This window comes from Macaca fascicularis, chromosome 2 (assembly GCF_037993035.2).
Source record: "Macaca fascicularis isolate 582-1 chromosome 2, T2T-MFA8v1.1".
Taxonomy (NCBI): Eukaryota; Metazoa; Chordata; class Mammalia; order Primates; family Cercopithecidae; genus Macaca; species Macaca fascicularis.
This window is the reverse complement of record NC_088376.1, coordinates 170,196,822-170,221,891: the sequence shown is the minus strand read 5'-3', so window position 1 is coordinate 170,221,891 and position 25,070 is coordinate 170,196,822. Positions and strand designations below refer to the sequence as shown.

General features: G+C 35.8%; 1 protein-coding gene across 6 annotated transcripts in view; it reads right to left on the bottom strand.

Annotated features, from left to right (window-relative positions):
* Positions 1–6,802: 6,802 nt before the first annotated feature.
* The window catches only part of CD200R1 (CD200 receptor 1), a 44,994-nt gene continuing 26,726 nt past the window's right edge, over positions 6,803–25,070 (bottom strand). For 2 of the 6 annotated variants that reach the window (XM_005548151.4, XM_015446427.3), the window contains 6 exons: positions 24,265–24,330; positions 22,448–22,765; positions 22,074–22,325; positions 18,335–18,443; positions 17,744–17,789; positions 6,803–17,057 (listed from right to left, as the gene is read on the bottom strand). In XM_005548151.4, the coding sequence (XP_005548208.3) occupies positions 16,935–17,057; positions 17,744–17,789; positions 18,335–18,443; positions 22,074–22,325; positions 22,448–22,765; positions 24,265–24,330 (914 nt within the window). In that variant the 3' untranslated portion in view covers positions 6,803–16,934. The remainder of the gene's footprint in view (positions 17,058–17,743; positions 17,790–18,334; positions 18,444–22,073; positions 22,326–22,447; positions 22,766–24,264; positions 24,331–25,070) is intronic. The other 4 variants (XM_065539191.1, XM_065539192.1, XM_045385434.2 and 1 more) reach the window with 4 other exon arrangements.

Sequence of the window (25,070 nt, the reverse complement as noted above, 5' to 3'; positions counted from 1 at the left end):
TTTTAAAATAGTCTTTTCTAATTCTTGAAGAATGTCAATGGTAGTTTAATGGGAATGGCATTGAATGTGTAAATTGCTTAGGGCAGTATGGCCATTTTCATAATGTTGATTCTTTCTATCCATGAGCATGGACTCTTTTTCCATCTGCTTGTGTCCTCTCTGATTTCCTTGAGTAGTTCTCCTTGAAGAGGCCCTTCACTTCCCTTATTAGCTATATTCCCAGGTATTTTATTATTTTTGTGGCAATTGTGAATGGGAGTTCATTCATAATTTGGCTTTGTGTTTGTCTGTTGCTGGTGTGTAGGAATGTTTGTGACTCCTGCACATTGATTTTGTATACTGAAACTTTGCTGAAATTCCTGGTAAGTTTAAGAAGCTTTTGGGCTGAGTGAATGGGGTTTTCTAGATTTAGGATCATGTTATCTGCAAACAAAGATAATTTGACTTCCTCTCTTACTATTTGAATACACTTTATTTTTCTCTCTTGCCTGATTGCCCTGGCCAGAACTTCCAATATGACGTTGAATAAGAGTGGTGAGAGAGGGCACCCTAGTCTTGTGTCAGTGAAGGGGAATGCTTCCACCTTTTGCCCATTCAGTATGATATTGGCTGTGGGTTTGTCATAAATGGCTCTTATTATTTTGAGTTATGTTCCTTCAATACCTAGTTTACTGAGAGTTTTTGGCATAAAGAGATGTTGAATTTTATTGAAGGTCTTTTCTGCATCTTTTGAGATAATCATGTGGTTTTTGTCTCTAGTTCTGTTTATGTGATGAATTACATTTATTGATTTGCATATGTTGAACCAGCCTTGCATCCTGGGAATGAAGCCAACTTTCTTTTTTTAGTGGTTCAAAGACACGCTCTAAGAATTATCACAAAGTCACAGGACTCTCTTTTCAAATAACAAGACTTCCTTAAAACCTTGCTATTTCAAGTGTGCTTGGCAGATCATCAGTAGCAGCAGCAGCAGCATGTGGAAGCTTATTGGAAATGCAGAACACTAGGCCCCCACCCAATAACTTTTCTGAACTTCTTAGCCATGAAAACAAGAAAGAGAAGGATAAAACTGAGCATTAAAAAAAATTTTTTTTTTCATAGGTTTCTGAAAAACAGGTGTTATTTGGTTACATGAGTAAGTTCTTTAGTGGTAATTTGTGGGATTTCAGTGCACCCATCACCCGAGCAGTATACACTGAACCCAATTTGTAGTCTTTTATTCCTCACCCCCACCTCCCACACTTTCTCCCAAGTCCCCAAAGTCCATTGTATCATTCTTACGCCTTTTCATCCTGATAACTTAGCTCCCACTTATGAGTGAGAATATACAATGTTTGTTTTCCATTCCTGAGTTACTTCATTTAGAATAATAGTCTCCAGTTCCATCCAGGTTGCTGCAAATGCCATTAATTCATTCCTTTTTATGGCTGAGTAGTATTCCATGGGGTGTGTGTGTGTGTGTGTGTGTGTGTGTCACAGTTACCTTATCCAGTCATTGACTGATGGGCATTTGGGCTGGTTCCACATTTTTGAAATTGCAGTGTGGAGATTCCTTAAAGAACTAAAAAAGTAGAACTACAGTTTGATCTAGGAATCTCAGTACTGTGTAGCTACCCAGACAAAAAGAAGTCATTATATGAAAAAGTATTCTTACATGATATATGTACAACTAGCTTGTACAATTTTCCCTGTAGTTTTCCATTTTCTATGTACCAACATTGCTAAACTAATTTTAAAAAATCAATTAAATATATATTGAGCAGCCCCTTTGTTCAAGGACAGCTTTGCTATAAGGTATATAATAAAAGAACTGTTATAAGTCAATCAATGACTGAGTGAAATTTTAATTTTTCAGTATCAATTGCTTTATAGGAGTGAACATATACACACAGCTAATTTAAGCCCACTATGCATGAAACTAAACTCAAAAAGTATGAAAAGTGGAGCAAATTTAATGACGTTTATATATCACCAAAAGTCGAATCAGTGAAAAAACGAAATAACAACAATTGTTTGGTATCCAAAACCTGAAATTTTGTCTATGTAAATAGCATATAGAGACAATCTATCTCTCTAAAATAATAGAAATATTGCCAAAGTACCACTATACTAGCCGTTGGCATGTGGGAAATTCTTCTGGTTATTTGTTTCTGTGTTTCATTTCTTAAAGACTAATTATTTCTATTACACATCAACTATTTATCGTATCAACATGGTACTGTTTTTTAGAGACAAGATCTCACTATGTCATCTAGGCTTTAGTGGAGCAGCACAATCATAGCTCACTATAACCTTCAACTCCTGGTTTCAAGCAATCCTCTCACCTCAGCTGCCTAAGTAGCTAGGCTACAGGTATGGGCCATTATACTCAGCTAATTTTTTTATTTTTATTTTTTGTAAAGATGGGGCCTTGTTATGTTGCCCAGGCTGGTCTCAAACGCCTGGCCTCAAGCAATCCATTGGCCCTGGCCTTCCAAAATGTTGAGATTATAGGTGTGAGCCAACGTACCCAGCCCAGTAGGATACATCTTAATTAACACAATGTTATCTGTTCTTTCTCCTTTCTTTGCTTCCTGTACTAGATGCAGACAACTTCAGAGATGAAGGCAGGTATTTAATGGAGGATTTTAAAAGAAGTTCACTATAAAATTATGGGAGTTACAGGTACAAGAATTAGTACGCTGACCATTGTCTTGTTTTTACTCCAACAGCTTTGCTACAGTCACTGTGTTCTCCACAAATGGAACTATGTACAGAAGTTACGAAAACTAAAGTGGATTTCCTGAGAAATGTAATTTTGGATAAATAAATAAAACTGAAGGATTTATGAAGAGATGATATTAACAGAGGCATAGCAATGTTGCATTTGAACTGATATAACAAACTGATTATGAAGAATCAGAGTGGAAGAAAATGATATTCAGGGGAATAATAAAAAGTCATTTGTGACTAAATAATCTGAGTTCTATTTTAAATTTATTTCCAGATATCTTTTTTTTTTTTTTTTTTTTTTTTTTTTTTTGAGACGGAGTCTCGCTCTGTCGCCCAGGCTGGAGTGCAGTGGCCGGATCTCAGCTCACTGCAAGCTCCGCCTCCCGGGTTCACGCCATTCTCCTGCCTCAGCCTCCCGAGTAGCTGGGACTACAGGCGCCCACAACCGCGCCCGGCTAATTTTCTGTATTTTTAGTAGAGACGGGGTTTCACCGTGGTCTCGATCTCCTGACCTTGTGATCCGCCCGCCTCGGCCTCCCAAAGTGCTGGGATTACAGGCGTGAGCCACCGCGCCCGGCCTATTTCCAGATATCTTTACTCTCCTGCTCCAATCCTGACTGGTTGCTTTCTAGTTCCATTTTATGATTTGTTATTCTGGCACTTTCTTTTGATATTTTCCTGGGAAATCTCCTCAGCTGTCTTCTCTATTGAAGCCCATGTTTCCAAAATCCTAGCTTCTTCTTTACTGGTTTTCTCCCTATTTGAGACTTTACATGCCTGAAAATTTCTTTGAATCTGTAGCATATTCTCAAGGGTCATTCAGTTTCTGCCTTGAAAGTTGCTCAAAGTCTTGTCCAAGGATGTATGTGTGCCTGGCTGCGGGTATTTGGGGACCTGGACAGGGAATGAGGGCTGGCAGGGATTGGGGGAGTGTTTCTCTGATAAATATATAGATTCCACTTAATCCACCTATTTTCAGCCCCATGTCTCCTCTTGAATCTTTCTGTTTCTGTCATCTGTAAGTCTAAATTCTTTGTGACTCATGTTCTATAAAGAATAAATCTCAAGTCTGAGAATTTGGAAGGGAATGTTGAGGCTTTTCAGGGTTTAACCACCTCTTACACAGAATTTCAAACGATTCTCTTAATTCCAGACCTGGGTTCATGCTCACTTTCCACAAAACCCAATTCTTGAGTCTTGCAGCTTGGTTCTGTTTCCTCCTTCTGAAGAAACATGTTTAGCTTCCTCTATTCTCCTGGGTGATCAAGCTTTCCATCCTCCAAAATACGTTGATGTTCCCTAATCCCCTGTGTTTTCTCTCCTGTCATTTTGATTCTTTTAGGCCTATATATTTTAAATATTATTATTGTCATATTAATAGGCATTCAGGAGAGAATAGAAGTGATGCATCTATTCAATTCACTATGTCAAACTAGAAATCTCCATTTTTATTTAAAATCCTGCGGCATTATTTTTTTCTTTATTTTTTATTAAGAAATGTTTTGTCAAAGGTAATTTTGACAGAAATATAAGTAATTAATTAATTATCTTTCTTTGTTAAAACATAGCGATTAAAATAAGAGTAGCATTTTCTATCTTTGAGCTATTTTAAACTGAGCATTTTAAAGGACACGGAAAAACTCTAGTGGAACAATATTCTAATGTATTTTTCTAATTATGGTTTCCTCTCTACTTCACCCAACATCCCTCAACTTCCCCACAATTTGGCCAACAGACTCACCAGCTATGGAAAAAAAAAATATGAACAGTATCCCAAAAGCTGAAGCCATCTTCCAAAGGGAGTTATTTCTATTTTTTTCCTATATTTGTCTCTGTTTTCTTCCACTGCATAATAGGCCTAGTTATGGTATTTTACTTCTCTTGCTCTGCTTTATTAGCCCTGGTGAGAAATCCCCTGCTCTCTTAGACGGTTGTATTTCTGGCTCATGAGCAACTTAAAAAGAAGCATTTCCTGTTTGCACAGTTGAGGTGATAATGACTGAATTTTCTGTTTGTGCTTTTATACGTTTACTTATTTCAAGAGAAGCATGTATATTTGAACCATGATTTAGATCCAATTGTAATTGATTGAGCTATGTCCCAGACACTGTCAAAATGATTCTTATGAGGCATGTATAGTTATATTTATTTTTATAGATAAGGAAGTAGAGATTCGAAAAGGTTAAGAAACTTACCCTGAGTCAATTAATTATACAGTAGAAGAAGAACCAGCATAGAAAGAAAGACCTTTTCATAAGTAATTTTCCCTACCTTCTACTGCATTTTGTATGTGTGTCTATGTATATTTTTTGGTATTTTGTTGTGTGGTTTCTTTAACATAGAAATCACTGAGGCCAAAAGTATTTAAAAGTAACATGCTCAAAAACATCATAATACAAATAATTCTCCACCTAAATTACTGTATTAGCCTCTTCTACTTCATAATATTTACTTAATGTCTCGTTTCATCTCTGTTCAGTTTGTTTCTTGGCTGAAGCAATTTAGGATATGCTCTTTCCTTCTGCAAACTCAGGGTTGCTACATGGGTTGCAAAGGTAAAAACAGAGAGTGCTGACCAGTAGTCTGAAGTTTCTGCCCGTAAATTCTCCTTACATCTTCCTGACCACACAATAATCCTGCCCTTGGATTTTCCTGTGTGTTCACCCCACTCACTTCCAGTGGTTCACACTGGTTTCAATTTGGCTAGGCAAAAGGAATGGTTAGTGATAATTTTGTATGAAAAAGATGGATATAATTGTGCACATTTGTTAACTTTCTAAACTATATAGTTATCAGCAGGATCAAATTCTTGTCTCCAGATAGATAATTCCTCAACACATTTGAAGGTGAATTTGGGATTTTTAGTGAAATAACAAAGCAATTATACCCTCTATTTCTTGCCCACCCTCTATTTTGAGTTGATTTTTGTGTAGGCTATAAGATAAGGCCCAATTTTATTCTTTTGCATAGGGTTATTCAGTTTCCCCAATATCAATTGTCAAAGAGACTATCCTGTCCCCATTGTGTATTTTTGGAATCCTAGCTGAAGGTCAGTTGACCATATATGCATGAATTTACTTCTGGGATCTCTATTCTGTTACACTGGTCTATATATGTAATTATGCCAGTAGCATACTGTTTTAATTACTGTAGCTGATAGTATATTTTGATATAAGGAAGTGTAATGCCTCCAGGTTTATTCTTGGCTTATTTTCTTGGCTGTTTAAGGCCTTTTGTGGTTTCATATGAATTTTATAATTGATTTTCTATTTCTGTAAAAATGTCGTGGAATTTTGATAGGAATTGAATTGAATCTGTAGATCTTTGTAGTGTCTTAGCCTATTTTGTTGCTGTGACAAAATACCACAGACAGAGTAATTTGCAAACAAAAGAAATTTATTTCTCACAGTTCTGAAGGCTGAGAACTGCAAGATCAAGGCACCAGTAGACTTGCTGTCTGATGAGTGCTACTATCTGCTTCAAAGATGATGCCTTCTTGCTGCATCTCTGCAGAGTAGGCATCATCTTTGTGTTGTGTCTTCACATGGCAGGAGGGACAAAAGGGGTAAACCTGCCCCTGTCTGCCTCTTTATTAAGTCAGTAGTTCATTCATGAGGGTGAAGCCTTTATAGTCTAATCACTTCCGAAGGGCCCCTCCTCTTAATGCTGTTGCATTGAGGATTAAGTTTCAATATGAATTCTAGAGGGAACACAAACATGAAAACCATAGCAGGTAGTATAAACATTGTAACAATATTAAGTCTTCCAATCCATGAACACAGAATGTCTTTCCATTTGTTTGTGTCTTCATTAATTTCTTCCATCAATGTTCTGTAATTTTCAGTGAACAAGTATTTCACTTGCTTAGTTAAGCTTATTCACAAGTATTGTTTGATGCTATTGTAAATTGGATTGTTTTCCTCATTTCCTTTTCAGATAGTTTGTTATTAGTATATAGAAATGCAACTGATTTTTGTATGTTGATGAAAATTCATAAATATGTGGAAATTAAATAACACATTTTTGAACAACCAGTAGGTCAAACAGATAAATCAAAAGGGGATATTAAAAAACCTGACACAAACAACAATGAAAGTACAACATACCGTTTATTGAGGCACTATTCACAATAGCAAAGACTTGGAATCAACCCAAATGTCCATCAGTGACAGAGTGGATTAAGAAAATGTGGCACATATACACCATGGAATACTATGCAGCCATAAAAAAGGACGAGTTTGTGTCCTTTGTAGGGACATGGATGCAGCTGGAAACCATCATTCTCAACAAACTATCACAAAAACAGAAAACCAAACACAGCATGTTTTCACTCATAGGTGGGAACTGAACAATGAGATCACTTAGACACAGGAAGGGGAACATCACACACTGGGGCCTATTGTGGGGAGTGGGGAGATGGGAGGGATAGCATTAGGAGATATACCTAATGTAAATGACGAGTTAATGGGTGCAGCACACCACCATGGCACATGTATACATATGTAACAAACCTGCACGCTGAGCACATGTACCCTAGAACTTAAGTATAATAAAAAAAAAAAAAAAAAAAAGAAAGTACAACATACCAAAACTCCTGAGATAAAGCAAAAACAGTGGTAAAAGGGACATTTATAGCAATGAATGCCTACATTAAAAAGAAGAAAAACCACAGATAAAAAACCTAACTCTACATCCCAAGCAACTAGAATAATAATAACAAATTAAACCCACAGTTATCAGAGGAAGGAAATAATAAAGATTAGAGCAGAAATAAATAAGACAGAGAATAGAATAACAATAGAAAAACATTAATGAATCTAAGGTTGGCTTTTTGAAAGATGAAATTGACAAACCTTTAGCTAGACTAAGAAAAAAAGGAGAAAAGACAAATAAATAAAAAAAAAATCAGAAATTTAAGGGGAAACATTCCAACTGTTGCCACAGAAATAAAAAGATTACAGGAGACTACTGTGAGCAATTTTGTGCCAACAAGCTAGATAACCTATAAGAAATGGATACATTCTTAGAAACATATCACCTACCAAGACTCAATCATGAAGAAATAGAAAGACTTACAACTAATAATAAGATTGAAGCCAGAATCAGAAAACTCCCAACAAAGAAAGGCCCAGGACCTGATGCCTTCCCTGGAAAGATCTACCTAACATCTAATAAATAATTTGTACCAATTGCTCTCAAATTCTTTCAAAATATTCAGTAGGAAGGAACACTTTCAAACTCATTTTATGAGGCCAGTGTTACCTTGATATCAAAACCAGAACAAGATACCACAAGAAAAGAAAACGATAAGCCAATATCCTTGATACAGATGCAAAAATCTTCAATAAAATACTAACAAACTTAATTCAACAGCACATTAAAAGGATCATACACCATAACCATTTGAGATTTAACCCTGTGGTGCAAGGATGGTTCAACATACAAAAATCAATTAATGTAATATACCAAATTAACAGTATGAAGGGTAAAAAAATCTCATGATTATCTCAATAGAGGCAAACAAAAGTATTTGATGAAATTCAACACTCTTTCACAATAAAAAGCTCTCAACAAATTAGGTATAGAAAGAATGTACATCAACATAATAAAGATAATAAAGAAAAGTCCAGAGCTAACATCATACTTAACAACGATTAACTGAAGGCTTTTCCACTAAGATCAGGAACAAGACAAGGATGTCCACACTCATTGCTTCTATACAGTGTAGTACTAGAAGTCCTAGCCTGAGTAATTAGGCAAGAAAAAGAAATAAAAGAAATACAAATCAGAAAGGAAGAAGTAAAATTGTACTTGTTTGCAGATGACATGATTTTACATATTAAAAAACTCTAAAGATTACACACACGCCAAAACAAAAAACAAAAAACAAAAAACAAAACAAACAAACCTGTTAGATCTAATAAATGAATACAATAAAGTTGCAGGATACAAAATCAGCATACATCCTCCACCCTCAAATGCATGGATTGTGACTCTTAGTAATATTTGCTCCAAACCAATAGTCACAGAGATAATCTCTTTACATAAAATACGGGATCTGTGATGGTAAATTTATAGCTGCAAGAAAAGTGTTAGCTGCTATAATGAATTAAAAGAAATGGAAAGGCAATACATTTGTTATGGATTGAATTGTATTCCCCTAAAATTTACATGTTGAAGTCTTAGCCCCGAATACTTCAGACAGGGTCACTTCAGGGAAAAATCAAGTTAAAATGAAGTCATTAGGATAGGCCCTAGTCAAATATGACTGGAATCCTTATGTAAAGGGTGACTTTGGAGACAGACATAAACACAGGACAACTTCCCCAACCTAGCAAGACAGGCCAACATTCAAATTCAGGAAATACAGAGAACACCCCAAAGACACTCCTCAAGAAGAGCAACCCCAAGACACATAATCATCAGATTCACCAAGGTTGAAATGAAGGAAAGAATGTTAAGGGCAGCCAGAGACAAAGGTCAGGTTACCCACAAAGGGAAACCCATCAGACTAACAGCGGATCTTGCAGCAGAAACCCTAAAAACCAGAAGAGAATGGGTGTCAATATTCAACATTCTTAAAGAAAAGAATTTTCAACCCAGAATTTCATATCCAGCCAAACTAAGCTTCATAAGCAAAGGAGAAATAAAATCCTTTATAGACAAGCAAATGCTGAGAGATTTTATCACCATCGGGCCAGCCTTATAAGACCTCCTGAAGGAAGCACTAAATATGGAAAGAAAAAACTGGTACCAGCCACTGCAAAAACATACCAAATTGTAAAGACACAATGTATCAGAATCTCTGGGACACAGCTAAAGCAGTGTTAAGAGAGAAATTAATAGCTCTAAATGCCCACAGGAGAAAGCAGGAAAGATCTAAAATCAACACCCTAACATCACAATTAAAATAACTATAACTAGAGAAGCAAGAGCAAACAAATTCAAAAGCTAGCAGAAGACAAGAAATAACTAAGATCAGAGCAGAACTGAAGGACACAGAGACATGAAAAACCCTTCAGAAAACCAATGAATCCAGGCCGGGCACAGTGGCTCACCCCTGTAATCCCAGCACTTTGGGAGGCCGAGGCGGGCAGATCACGAGGTGAAGAGATTGAGACCATCCTGGCCAATATGGTGAAACTCCGTTTCTACTAAAAATACAAAAATTAACTGAGCATGGTGGCGTGCGCCAATAGTCCTAGCTACTCGAGAGGCTGAGACAGGAGAGTCGCTTTAACCCAGGAGGTGGAGGTTGCAGTGAGCTGATATCGCACCACTGCACTCCAGCCTGGTGAGAGCAAGACTCTGTCAAAAAAAAAAAAAAAAAAAAGAATCCAGGAGCTCTTTTTTTTAAAAGATTAACAAAATAAAGAAGAAAAGAGAGAAGAATCAAATACACACAATAAAAAATGATAAAGGGGATATCACCATTGATCCCACAGAAATACAAACTACCATCAGAGAATACTATAAACACCTCTGTGCAAATAAACTAGAAAATCTAGAAGAAATAGATAAATTCCTGGACACATGCACCCTCCCAAGACTAAACCAGAAAGAAGTTGAATCCTTTAATAAACCAATAACAAGTTCTGAAATTGTGGCAGTAATTAATAGCCTACCAACCAAAAAAAGCCCAGGACCAGGCAGATTCACAGCCAAATTCTACCAAAGGTACAAAGAGGAGCTGGAACCATTCCTTCCAAAACTATTCCAAACAATAAAAAAAGAGCAATTCCTCCCTAACTCATTTTATGAGGCCAGCATCATCCTAACACGAAAACCTGGCAGAGACACAACAAAAAAAGAAAATTTCAGGCCAATATCCCTGATGAATATCGATACTAAAATCCTCAATAAAATACTGGCAAACCGAATCCAGCAGCACATCAAAAAGCTTATCCACCACAATCAAGTTAGCTTCATCCCTGGGGTGCAAGGCTGGTTCAATATACACAAATCAATAAACATAATCCATCACATAAACAGAACCAATGACAAAAACCACATGATTATCTCAATAGATGCAGAAAAGGCCTTTGATAAAATTCAATGCCATTTCATGCTAAAAACTCTCAATAAACTAGGTATTAATGGAACGTATCTCAAAATAATAAGAGCTATTTATGACAAACACACAGCCAATATCATACTGAATGGGAAAAAGCTGGGAGCATTCCCTTTGAAAGCTGGCACAAGACAAGTATGCCCTCTCTCACCACTCCTATTCAACATAGTATTGGAAGTTCTGGCCAGGACAGTCAGGTAAGAGAAATAAATAAAGGGTATTCAAATAGAAAGAGAGGAAGTCAAATTGTCTCTGTTTGCAGATGACATGACTGTCTATTTAGAAAACTCCCATTATCCCAGCCCAAAATCTTAAGCTGATAAGCAACTTCAGCAAAGTCTCAGGATACAAAATCAATGTGCAAAAATCACAAGCATTCCTATACACCAATAATAGACAAACAGAGAGCCAAATCATGAGTGAACTCCTGCTCACAATTGCTACAAAGAGAATAAAATACCTAGGAATACAACTTAAAGGGATGTGAAGAACCTCTTCAAGGAGAACTACAAACCACTGCTCAAGGAAATAAGAGAGGACACAAACATATGGAAAAAGATTACTCTCATATTCATTCCATACTCATTTTCCATGGATAGGAAAAATCAATATTGTGAAAATGGCCATACTGCCCTAAGTAATTTATAGATTCAATGCTATCCCCATCAAGCTACCACTGACTTCCTTCACAGAATTAGAAAAAACTACTTTAAATTTCATATGGAACCAAAAAAGAGCCTGTACAGCCAAGACATTCCTAAGCAAAAAGAACAAAGCTGGAGCCATCGCATTACCTGAATTCAAACTATACTACAAGGCTACAGTAACCAAAACAGCATGGTACTGGTACTGAAACAGATATACAGACCAGTGGAACAGAACAGAGGCCTCAGAAATAATGCCACACATCTACAACCATCTGATCTTTGACAAACCTGACAAAAGTAAGCAATGGGGAAAGGATTCCCCATTTAATAAATGGTGTTGGGAAAACTGGCTAGTCATATGCAGAAAACTGAAACAGGACCCCTTTCCTTACACCTTATACAAAAATTAACTCAAGATGGATTAAAGACTTAAACCTAAGACCTAAACCCATAAAAACCCTAGAAGAAAACCTAGGCAATACCATTCAGAACATAGGCATGGGTAAAGACTTCATAAATAAAACACCAAAAGCAAGGGCAACAAAAGCCAAAATTGACAAATGGGATCTAATTAAACTAAAGATCTTCTGCACAGCAAAAGAAACTATCATAAGAATGAACAGGCAACCTACAGAATGGGAGAAAAATTTTGCAATCTATCCATCTGACAAAGGGCTAATATCCAGAATCTATAAGGAACTTAAATTTACAAGAAAAAACAACCCCATCAAAAAGTGGGCAAAGGATATGAACAGACACTTCTCAAAAGAAGACATTTATGTGGCCAAGAAACATACAAAAAAAAGCTCACCATCACTCTTCATTAGAAAAATGCAAATCGAAACCACAATGAGATACCATCTCATGCCAGTTAGAATGGTGATCATTAAAAAGTCAGAAAACTACAGATGCTGAAGAGGATGCAGAGAAATAGGAATGCGTTTACACTGTTGGTGGGAGTGTAAATTAGTTCAACCATTGTGGAAGGCAGTGTGGCAATTCCTCAAGGATTTGGAACCAGAAATACCATTTGACCCAGCAATACCATTACTGGGTATATACTCAAAGGATTATAAATCATTCTACTATAAAGACACATGTACATGTATGTTTCCTGCAGCACTATTCACAGTAGCAAAGACTTGGAACCAACCCAAGTGTCTGTCAATGATAGACTGGATAAAGAAAATGTGGCAAATATACACCATGGAATACTATGCAGCCATTAAAAAAATGAGTTCATGTCCTTTGCAGGGACATGGATGAAGCTGGAAACCATCATGCTTAGCAAACTAACACAGGAACAGAAAACCAAACACTGCATGTTCTCACTCTTCAGTGGGAGTTGAACAACGAGAAAAGATGGACACAAGGAGGGGAACATCACACACTGGGGCCTTTTGTGGGGTGGGGAGCTAGGGTAGGGATAGCTTTAGGGGAAATACCTAAAGTAGATGATGGGTTGATGAGTGCAGCAAACCACCATGGCACATGTATACTTATGTAACAAACCTGCACATGTATCCCAGGACTTAAAGTATAATAATAGTAATAAATGAAACTAGTCTGAAATTAAAAGTTTACTTTAAAAAATTTAAAAATTTTAAAGCAATTTTAAAAAAAGAAAAGAAAAAAAAGATTGGCAAGTTCTTTAAAAGTGAAACATCTACATATCATCTGATCTAGCCAATCCACTCATCAGTATTTACTCAGGAAAAATAAAAATATATGACCACAAAAATACTTGCAAAAGGATGTGTATAACAGCTTTATTTCTAACAGTCCAAAACTGGAAACAACACAAATGTCCACCAATAGGCAAATGGATAAACAAACTGGTGTAGCTATAAAATAAAATACTATTTGGAATAAAAAGAATGAAGTATAATTGTGTGGATGTGGATGTATCTCAAAATAATTATAATGAGAAAAAAAAGTACAACCAAAAAAAAAAAAATAAAAGAGTATCTATTTTATGATTTTATGGAAAATTCTAGAAAATGCTAACTAATACATAGTTAAGTTACAGAAAGCAGATCAGAGGTTGCCTGGGGAGTGGGGGATGAGGAGGAACAAGAAGATCATAGGGATAGGCTAGTAAAGAAACAAGAAAATTTTCGGGGGTTATGGACAAGTTTATTATCTTGATTAGGCTGATGGTTTCACAGATGTAAAACTATGTCAACATTTACCAAAGTCCACATTTTAAATATGTGCAAAATTTAACAAACTGTACACTTAAATATAAAAATTATATCTCAGTAAAGCTGTTTTCAGAAGTTTGTATGTGAAGCATAACCTCAATAGATGCATAATTATGATGAATAATTTTCAAATTATTAGAGATATTGAAAGAGAGAGAGACAGAAAGAGAAAGAGAGAGAAAGTTGACAAATCTAGCAAAGCAAAGGAAAAGATACAAATGAGATGGGGAGAAAGCACAGCAAATGAGACATACAAAATGATATTTGTAAAATGTAATTGACTATGTAAGTAATCAGACCTAACTCCATCTCAGCCTCTGCTTCCTGAATGACCTTGCTGACACACCAGCTCTAATCTCTAGATTCTCTAATTTGACAGGTCTAGCATGGATTTGGAGAATATATATAATTTTTTATATGATTCTAATGTTCAACCATGTTCCAGCCCCATAGTAGAGATTTTCATACAATTATTTCCTGTACAATATAATTTAACTTTTATAAATTATCTTCAAGTCTTTTCTGTGATATCATTTAACATGCCCGTTTTGACATTATCAAGTTAAGAAGTAAGTATAGTACTGTCTTACTTTGTTTTTCAGTAATATTTGAACAGATAGTCTTGAACCTAACTATGAGCCTCAGCTCAACCAGGATTGGATGAAGAATTAATAAAGTTCAAGGACAGTGTAATGATGTCTATTGTGAAAATTTCTTGATAATATTTATATGCAGAAACCTAATGGATAATGCTTTTCGGCCAAGTCAAAATGGTTTGATAAAAATATCATGCGCCAAGTGTCATTGGATTAGCTTTACATCGAAAATAGACTAAAAGTCCCTTTAAGGATAAAGTCCACAGTAACTGATGTGTCTAGAGGGAGAAAAATATACTTATAAGACAAAATAGTTGTCTTAAGAGTCTCAGATGGCATGATTGAAGAATGAATATATTTTGTTTTAATTTCTATCATAAAGAAAAAACTTTTAATGTTTTTTCTGCTATGGAGCAAATAGACGTATTTATTAATTAAAAATAATTTCACGGTATTAAAAGTGATTCATATAAACATTGCCAATATTTTGCTCCACAGAAATATGGAGGGGAGGGTCATGCCATCCCATGGCCACTTGCTTATCATGTAGCTCATATTTTATAAATAAATACCCCATGTCCTCTATGGTGCATATTTTGCTGCTTATATGGTCAATAGACATTAATTATTCAATAAATATATCACAATAGAATGTACACCATAAAAATACACAATTCCAATGTGGCACATCTGCAAAACTGTTAGGCATCAAGTATCAACGCCTCTGTAGAGATATAATGAGTTCACAAACAAATTTACAAGAAAAAAACAAACAACCCCATCAAAAAGTGGGCAAAGGATATGAACAGACATTTCTCAAAAGAAGACATTCAGACAGCCAACAGACACATGAAAAAATGCTCATCATCACTGGCCATCAGAGAAATGCAAATCAAAACCACAATGAGATACCATCTCACACCAGTTAGAATGGCGATCATTAAAAAGTCAGGAAACAACAGGTGCTGGAGAGGATGTGGAGAAATAAGAACACTTTTACACTGTTGGTGGGATTGTAAACTAGTTCAACCATTATGGAAAACAGTATGGCGATTCCTCAAGGATCTAGAACTAGATGTACCATATGACCCAGCCATCCCATTACTGGGTATATACCCAAAGGATTATAAATCATGCTGCTATAAAGACACATGCACACGTATGTTTATTGCAGCACTATTCACAATAGCAAAGACTTGGAATCAACCCAAATGTCCATCAGTGGCAGACTGGATTACGAAAATGCGGCACATATACACCATGGAATACTATGCAGCCATAAAAAAGGATGAGTTTGTGTCCTTTGTAGGGACATCGATGCAGCTGGAAACCATCATTCTCAGCAAACTATTGCAAGAACAGAAAACCAAACACCGCATGTTCTCACTCATAGGTGGGAACTGAACAATGAGATCACTTGGACTCGGGAAGGGGACCATCACACACTGGGGCCTATCATGGGGAGGGGGGGGGGGGAGGGATTGCATTGGAAGTTATACCTGATGTAAATGACGAGTCGATGGGTGCTGACGAGTTGATGGGTGCAGCGCAGCAACATGGCACAAGTATACATATGTAACAAACCTGCACGTTATGCACATGTACCCTAGAACTTAAAGTATAATAATAAAAAAAAAAAAAAAGAGATATAATGAGTTCAGAAGAAGCTAATGTTCTCACAGGTGCATTCACTCTCTTACGAACATGACCAAAAATATAAATCCATTTTTATTAAATAGTATAATTCTTATTATAATCTCACATCATATTTAATCTGGTTGATTAAAAGAGAAAGTGGCAACTGTAGAAACAGGAATCTTACAGATTTTAAAATAGAAATTTAGGGAAAGGCACATTTAAACAATGTTGGAGGGAATTTGACATATATATTCAACACAATTTGACATATATATCAATAGTAAAATGCACAAACCCTTTGACCTGACAATTCCACTCAAGAAAGTTATCCTAGAGATATATTCAAACAAAAGCAAAGAGATATATGCACAAGAAACATTCTATGTGGTATTGTTTATACCACAAACAAAACTTAAAAGGAATAAACAAAACTTAAAAGAATCTACATGTCTATCATTAGGGTTGTGTTTAATTAAATAATGATATAACTATACAATGGAATTTTATATAGCCATTAAAAAGAATGAGGTAGCTCTACTTGTCATGATATAAAATGATCTCTAAGACTTGTATTATTAGGTTTTCATATGCATAGAACCGTAATGCAGTGTATTGCTCCCACTGATGCCTTGACAAAGATATGTGTATGTATATGTAAATAGACATATAAATAGACACATATACCATAGGCATATAGACATGTCATATGTACATTAAAATATTCTGAAAGCATACACAAGACACTGTTCACGATTGCTCCTTCTTCAGTTATTTCTTGAGGAAATTTGGTTTCATTATTTACTGCCCTGCACAATTTGAATATTTGGTCATGAGCATGTATTTTCTTTGTAATAACATCAGTTCTTCAGAGAACTAGCTCGTAGCACCCAAGAATAAAAAATTCCAATTATACAAGGATATGAATGAGAATCCATTAAAATGTCTTCTAAGAACCTTGGAAAACCTAATTTCAATATAAGTCTTCATTCCAGAACTGTGAGAAAATCAGACAGTCATTATAATGTATCTCGTTTGTTGTTGTTTCTTGGTACTAGAGTCCAACAACTTATAAAGTATGGAGGTCTGTGCCAACTTCACTTTGTAATGCCTGAGACGCTTTCACCTTGTTTGTAGTATCATAGAGAGGATTGTTTTTCTCTGTGTAGCTGGCATAGGGCTGCATTTCATCCTAAGAAAGAACTCAAAGTTAAAATCAATTCAAAAAATCATTATAGAAACTATCTGTATTTTTGTAACAGTTTCCCATAGCTTTAGTATTTCTAACAGGTGCTCAAGAGTGCTTATAATTGTGTTTCTGGGCCTATATAAACATAAGAGCAGGCTTTGTTCTATTATTTTATCAAAAAGTATTTGTTAACTATGTAAGTCTCTGTGTGGAGATAATGGCTCTGTGAAAGTAGGAATGGAGATGAATAAACTGATATGAGAAGTACTCCAAAGGAGAGCTTTGGAGACTTAGTAAGCTACTTACAATAAGAGATTAAGGAGCAGGATATGTTTTAAGTTTGTGTAAGAGAAACATAATGATAGTATTGAAAAGGAAAAGTCAGGAATTAGAGATGCTTTCAAATTGGTGACAAGAAACACCAATTCATTTTCTCTAAAGATTACAGTCCAAAGGAGACAAGCATCATGTGTATTAGGATATAGTTCATGAAGTGAAAATGTGGATCTAGAGTGATGTATAAATAGTATTTGATAGATAATTAACAAAGTAATCACACATATAAGCATTGTAAATCAGAATTGTTTTAGTTTTTCAACTGAAACACTAATACTGATACAAACTACAGATTATGTTGCTAGATTTTCAGACTATTGGCTTAAGTTTGCAATTACTCTTTTTTATCTTACCTCCTCAACAACTGAAGTAGATTCTGTTTTATTCAAATTATATTTTCTACAAAAATAAAATAAATTGAAGTGAATGGAGGAAACATCATTGTTTAGATTGAAAATGGGAAAATAAGACAGTATACTATTGACAATTGTGGTTAATTTTGATAGAAGCCATAATAAATCAGAAAGAAACCACTAGAAATAAGTGAAGAATACTGCTCGTGGTTAATATCCCCAAATAAGAATATTCTGGATTTTGAAAAACTGAAATTATGCAATAGAAGCTTGATGCAATTGAATGCATGTAACAACTCCTCTTTGTTGCATAAAGGAATTGTAATTATTTACCCAAATGTAAAAATTAACATGCATTTTCTCTCCCAAGATCCTGCCCTAAATGGCCTAATTTTCCATGCTTCTGTGCCAAATCAACCTAGCAAAGTCTCTCTCATCATTCAAAGTAGTCCAAGTCTAACACCTTCAAGATTTGATTATGGGACATTTGATGTTAACATCCTAATATACCCAATACAATCAATTCCATATTTCTGACTCTTTTCTAGCCTAATAAAGCTGAAGAAGAAGAAAACATTCATCAGTCAATACCTGCAGCCACTGATTTTCAATAACCAAATGAATCCCACGATGGTCAAAATAATAATAGTAAGGATGACATATGGCATATATAATTTTGCTGATTTTTTGGCACCTGGAACTATAGACAAAAAAATATATGGCTCAAATGTGGTACAATCCGAATAATGTACTATCTGATTATTCAGTGTTAAAAAGAAATGAGCTATCAAACCATAAAAAGACATGGAGGAATTTCAAATGTATATTACTAAGTGAAACATGCCAATCTGGAAAGGTTACATATTATATGATTCCAATTGTAAGACATTATGGAAAAGACAAAACTAGGGAATAGTCAATAAATTATTGATTATCTGGTGGTGAGAAAGGAGGGAGGAATAGGAAGAGCAAGGAGGATCATGTAGGACAATAAAGCTGTTCTGTATAATACTATACTGGTGGATACATGTCATTACACGTTTGTCCAAACCCATGAAATGTACAACACCAAGAATGAACTCTAATGTAAAGTATGGACTTTACTGGGTGGTAATGTTGTATCAGTGGAGGTTCAACAATTCGAATAAATGTAACAGTCTGGCACAGGTGTAGGTGGGAGAGGTTGGGCATGGGCAAAAGCAGGGGATTTATGGGAAATTTCTGTACTTCCACTCAATTTTGCTGTGAACCTAAAACTGCTCTAAAACTTAATCTCTACTAAGAATAAAGTTATCTATATTTGTATCTATATCTATCTATCTATATAGATGGTTTCATGATGTCTCACAGTACATGAAATTCATATCTGTAATTTCATTTTCAACACTTCTGACCCATTAATAGTTTGAGAATTATTAAAATAAAACTGCTTTTTCAATACAGACTCCAGAGTTTTCAGCAAGACATCACCTTATATCAGGATTGTGTTGCTTTAAAGATTGATTAGTGGTGAATTCCTACCACTCTGTAATAGTAGAGTGTTCCTCTCCTCCAACTAAATGGGCAGTTGTAAGGAAGATACTTGGAAAAGTAACTCTAATTCTGAAGTCATCTTTCTCCCAGGGCATTGAAACTAAAATGAATACATAGCAGGAACTTTATTTATTAGCTGCTGACAGCAATACAAAACTCTAAGACAAGTGTGCAAGTCAACAAAGGAACTGTCAGCCTGAGAGGCAATGATTTGCAAACTATGCTCCTGGTGTTGCATGAATATAGCTCAGGGGCAGCAGAAGGAGATGAAGTGGAGACTGAGCAGGCTGGCATCTGGTCCTTCCACTTCCCTTCCACAGTTGATGTTTTTAAATACTGAATTTCTCCATATGTTATATGAAAGTGAAATGTTTGGTTTCACTGTTTAGAACAACATTTTTTAAAACCCTTGCTTTCACACTACTAAGCTCTCTCTCATTGAATGTGTACTAGCAGAGGCTAAAGATCCACCATGCAAGAAAGACATCAAGGAGATCCCTGCACTACATAGGAATTTGAATGAGAAGTTCCCTTCAATTCTGAGACACTATAAATCTGACATCATATTGTAATATGAAACAGTGATATTTCATACATAACCGAGGCACAACTGCTCTTTTCAGTAAATACCGCTAAACTCAAAAATCCCCACACATATGACTTAAATGTTAGATATAAAAAAACGGTGGTTTCAACACATGAGATTTTCTCTTCTCCCTCATTAAAACTTGCTAAAATGTTAGTAAAAAGAATGTTTTAAGTGTAGATCTGCAAAGACAAAGAGAAGAGGGATGAAGACAAGAACAGATGAAAGATTTCAAACTGTTTTTAAGTGAGAAATGAATAGAAAACTGACTAATGATTTACAACATAGAATAAATACAAACCTTAGTACACACAAAACTCCAGGAAAACTCTAGAGTAGGAAGCATCAAATATAGAAAAACAAGTATGTGGAGGGGTGAAGTGTGGGGCTAAAAGTTGAGATCTTCTTTGAAAGTTTGTCTTGAGAACAGGTAGATTCTGTTGTCTCCCGCCCCATCTTATGTAGCACACATTTCCCAGCCGGCAGAAAAAGGGGAGATTAGCAGATTGACCTAGAGAAGATGACCTGGAGAGACTCCAAAGTCAAGCATCCAGACATCAGGGAGGGTGAGAATGAAATACCAGACTGAAGAGAGATATAAAGGAAAGTCTGATTCTCAACAGTGGCACACTCACATGCACACTCACACACATACACACACTGCTCCCTCCCTTCCCAAACACTGGTAGTCAGGCTTATCTCTCCAAGGCCAGAAACTCTGAGTTAATTTCTGCAGAGCCTGAACAGCCCCAGAGAAAAGGCCTTCAGATACATAACAAATCTCTAGTTATTAAAAATCACTTAGCTCCTTTTCACTGTGCTGAAGCTAACTTGTTGACAAATCCAACCATTAACTAGTAGAGCTTCCAGGTAGCTCATTAGTACTCACTTCAAAATGAATCCATACCCAAGGATTACCAAAGAGTTAAGAAAAGTCTCACGTATGAAAGAAAGAGTTAAAAACAAACAAATGTATAGAAGACGGAAGAAACTCAGATTAAATAGACATAGGCTAAGTAGAGGATTGAGGCGATGAGAGTGTCCAGGACAATAGCTGTACAGCAGATCTAGAGGCCAATCAGGAGAGATCAGACCAAGCACATATAAAAAACTCAAGAAGGAATGACTTTGAGAAAAAAATAGAACTAACAGATTACCTAATAAATCTGACCATGTGGAAAATATATTACTAAGGAGTTCTCTAGTTTTGTCAATAGGCTTAGTGATAGCTCACAATAGGTACATACGTTCTTAAGGAAACAAAAAAGGTAAAGCACTTATGAAGTCCAAGAAAAAAAGTCATTTGAAAGTGAAAGCATGAGTGTATTTCTTGATATTTAAGCACTTAACAGTACTTAAATATTCAAATTAATGGGAACATAGGCTATTTAATGAAAAACTGTATTACCTCAATTGAAGTTTGAAGGAAAGGAAGAAGGTAATGTGAAATCCTCATCTACCACAAGTAGTTGAGATTACATAATGTCTAAATTTGATACAGTAGGAAATAGTAGTATGAGCATGTTGTATAAAAATGGCACTAATTACTAGAAGAAACACTGTAAAATTTGAAAGTACTTACCTCAGGGGAGTTTAATGGAGATGGCAATTGGGTTGGAAAGACAGGGGTAGGGCTAATGTTTTTCATGAAGCCTTACAGAACAATTGCATTTTAAATATGTTTGTTGATATTCAATAGTTTTTAAATAACAAGAAATGAGAATAGGATGAGAGCAGAGAGTAAATAAACTAAACAGTGATTAAATGAACCATAGATGTTGTTATAAGACATTTAAGAAATTCAGTGATGAAAAGTCCAGAAAACAAAATTACACCAAACTAAAAATTCATAAAAGCAACTTATGAGTGAATGTATCCTTCTAATGAAACCATAATTACATGCTTCAAAGTATACTTTATCTTTCAATAAGCCATAAGTATTATTTTTAAAAGTATACTACTCATGCCAATTAACTACTAGCATAGAAGTGAACATTACTAACAGAATTAAGCTGCATTCTGAAAAAGGACTTTTTACAACAAATGTCTGTACTATTCTCCTAAACACATCTCTTTATTTTGATCAGGGAAGAGATAAAAATGAACAGTGGAGAGAGCATCCTCAAATAAAATGTATTTGCACACTTTTTTTTCTTAACTCCTTTAAAAGAATGGAAAAAAATCAAAAATAAAACTAAAAGAATTACTGACCAGGAAGTAGCTCTATGTACAGACTCTTGTTGCCAGTCAAATGGGAGACATGGCAGGTCACGGTAGACACATTGTGGCCTTCCCAGTGGCATGTACTCTTAACAGTCACTGTGCCATTGCCCCAGTACTCTTGCTCAGTAGGGGCACAATCCCCCGCTGGGATCCAGGAGATCTGCGCAGCTGGCTTCCCTGCAACTGCCTTGCATACTGCAGTTCTATTCCTGCTTTCAAACAGGGTCACTTCAGGTGTAACTGCAGAGAGGAAAGGGGAAAAATGCTTCAGTTTTCACATAAAGTGTATGGAATTCAAAGAGATATTTGTTTCAGTCACAAATCGGGTGATGTGAAATACCACAATACATGATGCTCCTTACCTAGCACTTGGAGGTGATATCCACGATGGAAATTCCCATCAGGAGTTGCCATTATGCATCTGTAATACCCGTCATGAGTGATGGCCACTGGGTGAATCTGAAGGTCTGAATTCTGATCAGGTGTGGAGACCCAGGTTATTCTCTCATCAGTACAGTTGGTTTCCTTGGTCTCATTTGTGTCTTTCCTGTAGGTTTTTGTGCAGGAAGGCTGGCCTCTTAGGATTATTTCCCATGTTATTACGATCAAATTTCTGAACTCAATAGGAGGGCAACAAAGCACAGCATTTCTAGCCATCTGTACAGGCCATGAAATGTTAACTGGACGCATACATGAAAAGAGAATGATAAAAGAAAAGCTTGATAAAGAACTTCATGTATTACATCTATCCACAACATATGAAGTTACACTAGAACATAACTTTGCTGGTGATCTTATTCCAAAAATACTAGATCTTCATAAACAATTAAAATTCTCAAAATATAAATAATATATGGAACCCAATCTAGAGATTAACCAATTTTCTCCTGTATTATGTATCATTAGAAATATTATATATAATAAAGTATTTTTGATATTAATTCAGAAGTTTTAATATCTAGAAACAAAGAGAATTGTAATTAGTGATGCGGCTGTCTCCTCCTCAGCTTTGGTGAGAACAAAAAAGTCTACTCCAAGGTTTTTGTTTCAGACAAACATAAATGTAGTATGTATTAATATATAGTGCTTTCTTTTAAAGTAACTAATATGGCATTTGGGTTGAACTAGCTAGAAATTTTTTTAAGTTCTTTTTTTTTTTTAAGAATCACAAAGTCAGTGAAATCTTTAAAAAAAACAAAAACTATTATTCCACCAGTTGAGCCATCCCATAAAAATGAAAAATGATAATGCCTAGTGATAAGAGATGCTTAGAAATATTTATTTCTTGTGAAAATGTAGTGTGATATATAATTTTAAAAAAACAAGATTTATTTTCCTTTAGACATTTTTTATAAAAAATATTTTATTGCAAATTTATGACATTATCAAATGTAGCCTTTGGATGAGTTTTCATTCCTTCCTATTTAGTCACACATATACTTGCAGATAGTTCAGATGTGAACTTAGCTCACAGATTTTATTTCTGTATATTCAACCCAGTTATCAACAATAAAGGCGTAAGTTGATCCCTGTTGTCCATCATTTAAAGGAAAAATTAAGCCCTGCATCCTACAAGCATCTTCCAACATAGAACCTCACGCATCCCAAAAATTCACACAATGTGTCGGTGACTTTGTGAGGGTTTGCTGAGAGGTGATTAGTCCACCAAAGTATTTGTCACTACTCACTTGTAACAAAGGTGAGTGTCAGTGATTTCATCACTATAGCATAAGCAGAATCAGCTATAGAGGGGCAAACCTTTATGTGGATGAAGGATGTTTTTGCTAAACCCTGCATTTGATATCTCTGCTATCCTGTTTTGGTGTCACCTGTCTCTTATGTGGTTTGTACTCTAGCCCTTGCATTTCATAGCCAATTAATAAGTACATAACTAGATGAAGAAAGCAGTAATACTTTAACATAGATCTGAAAGGTAGTTAAATCCATGCTCCTTCAGCCACTCTACGTTAGCAAAGGTTCAGAGACAAGCAAGAACATGGCTTGTCTGGAGAACAACTAGAGGTTGGGTCATTCAGGATGCCTCATACCACAGTTCTCAGATCACCAAGTTCTTCAAGTAGTCATAAGGCTGGCTTCCAGTCAGGTCATTAGCTAATATTTCTAAGAAAGTTCAACTTTCCATCCCTCAGTGCTGGCCACTAGTAAGGAAGCATATTACCTTCTGCGAGTACTTTTGAGTGGTTCTGTGTAATCTGTTTTTCATCCATACATAAACTGTTTGAAGCTAGAAAATATTTAGAGAAGAATAAATGAAATCAATTTTATGTACTCAGAGTGGAAGCCAGTATCTCTCCACAAAGTCTTATTCAACATGATAGGCAATCAGTTCACCATAATTAAAATTACACAAAAATCATTGTAAAACAGAAATTAGAAGTCATGCCATCATTAGGGGACAAAATGTTAATATCTTGAAAATTATAAGTGGTTATCAATAACTTCTCTTTCATGATACACCTGGTTTTGAACTATTTTGAAAAAGGTAAACCTGCCTCTACTGCATCCTTCTTCCTCAGCCAGGGAGATTAGTCCGTGTGAGCATCTCACTGAGCTGGTCGAATTATATCCCTTTCTTCAGCTACGAGTTCCCAATCAAAGTTATTTGGTCCAATGTTGGGCACCTCACCCAGGTGAATACAGCAGTGCCCTTTCTCAAGAATTTTAGAAGCAAAACTGAGAAGGGTCCATCCATCTCTGTTCCTTTCTCATTTTTTTCTACGTATTAGAGTGCAAATGGAAAAATATAGAAGAAGCAGATGTCAGCAAGATGACTGACTGGAGGCCCTGGTGCACATCTCCACGAAAAGAAAGCAATAAAAAGACAGCTAAGATTCTACTGGAGTATCAAAGGGAGAGTGCGGGAGTGCAGAAAAGGAGTGGAGAGGTGCCTGTGGTCATCAGAAGCTCAGGAAGGAAGCATAAAAGCACCCTGCCTCTGGCACCCTCCTCCCACATCCTCTTCCT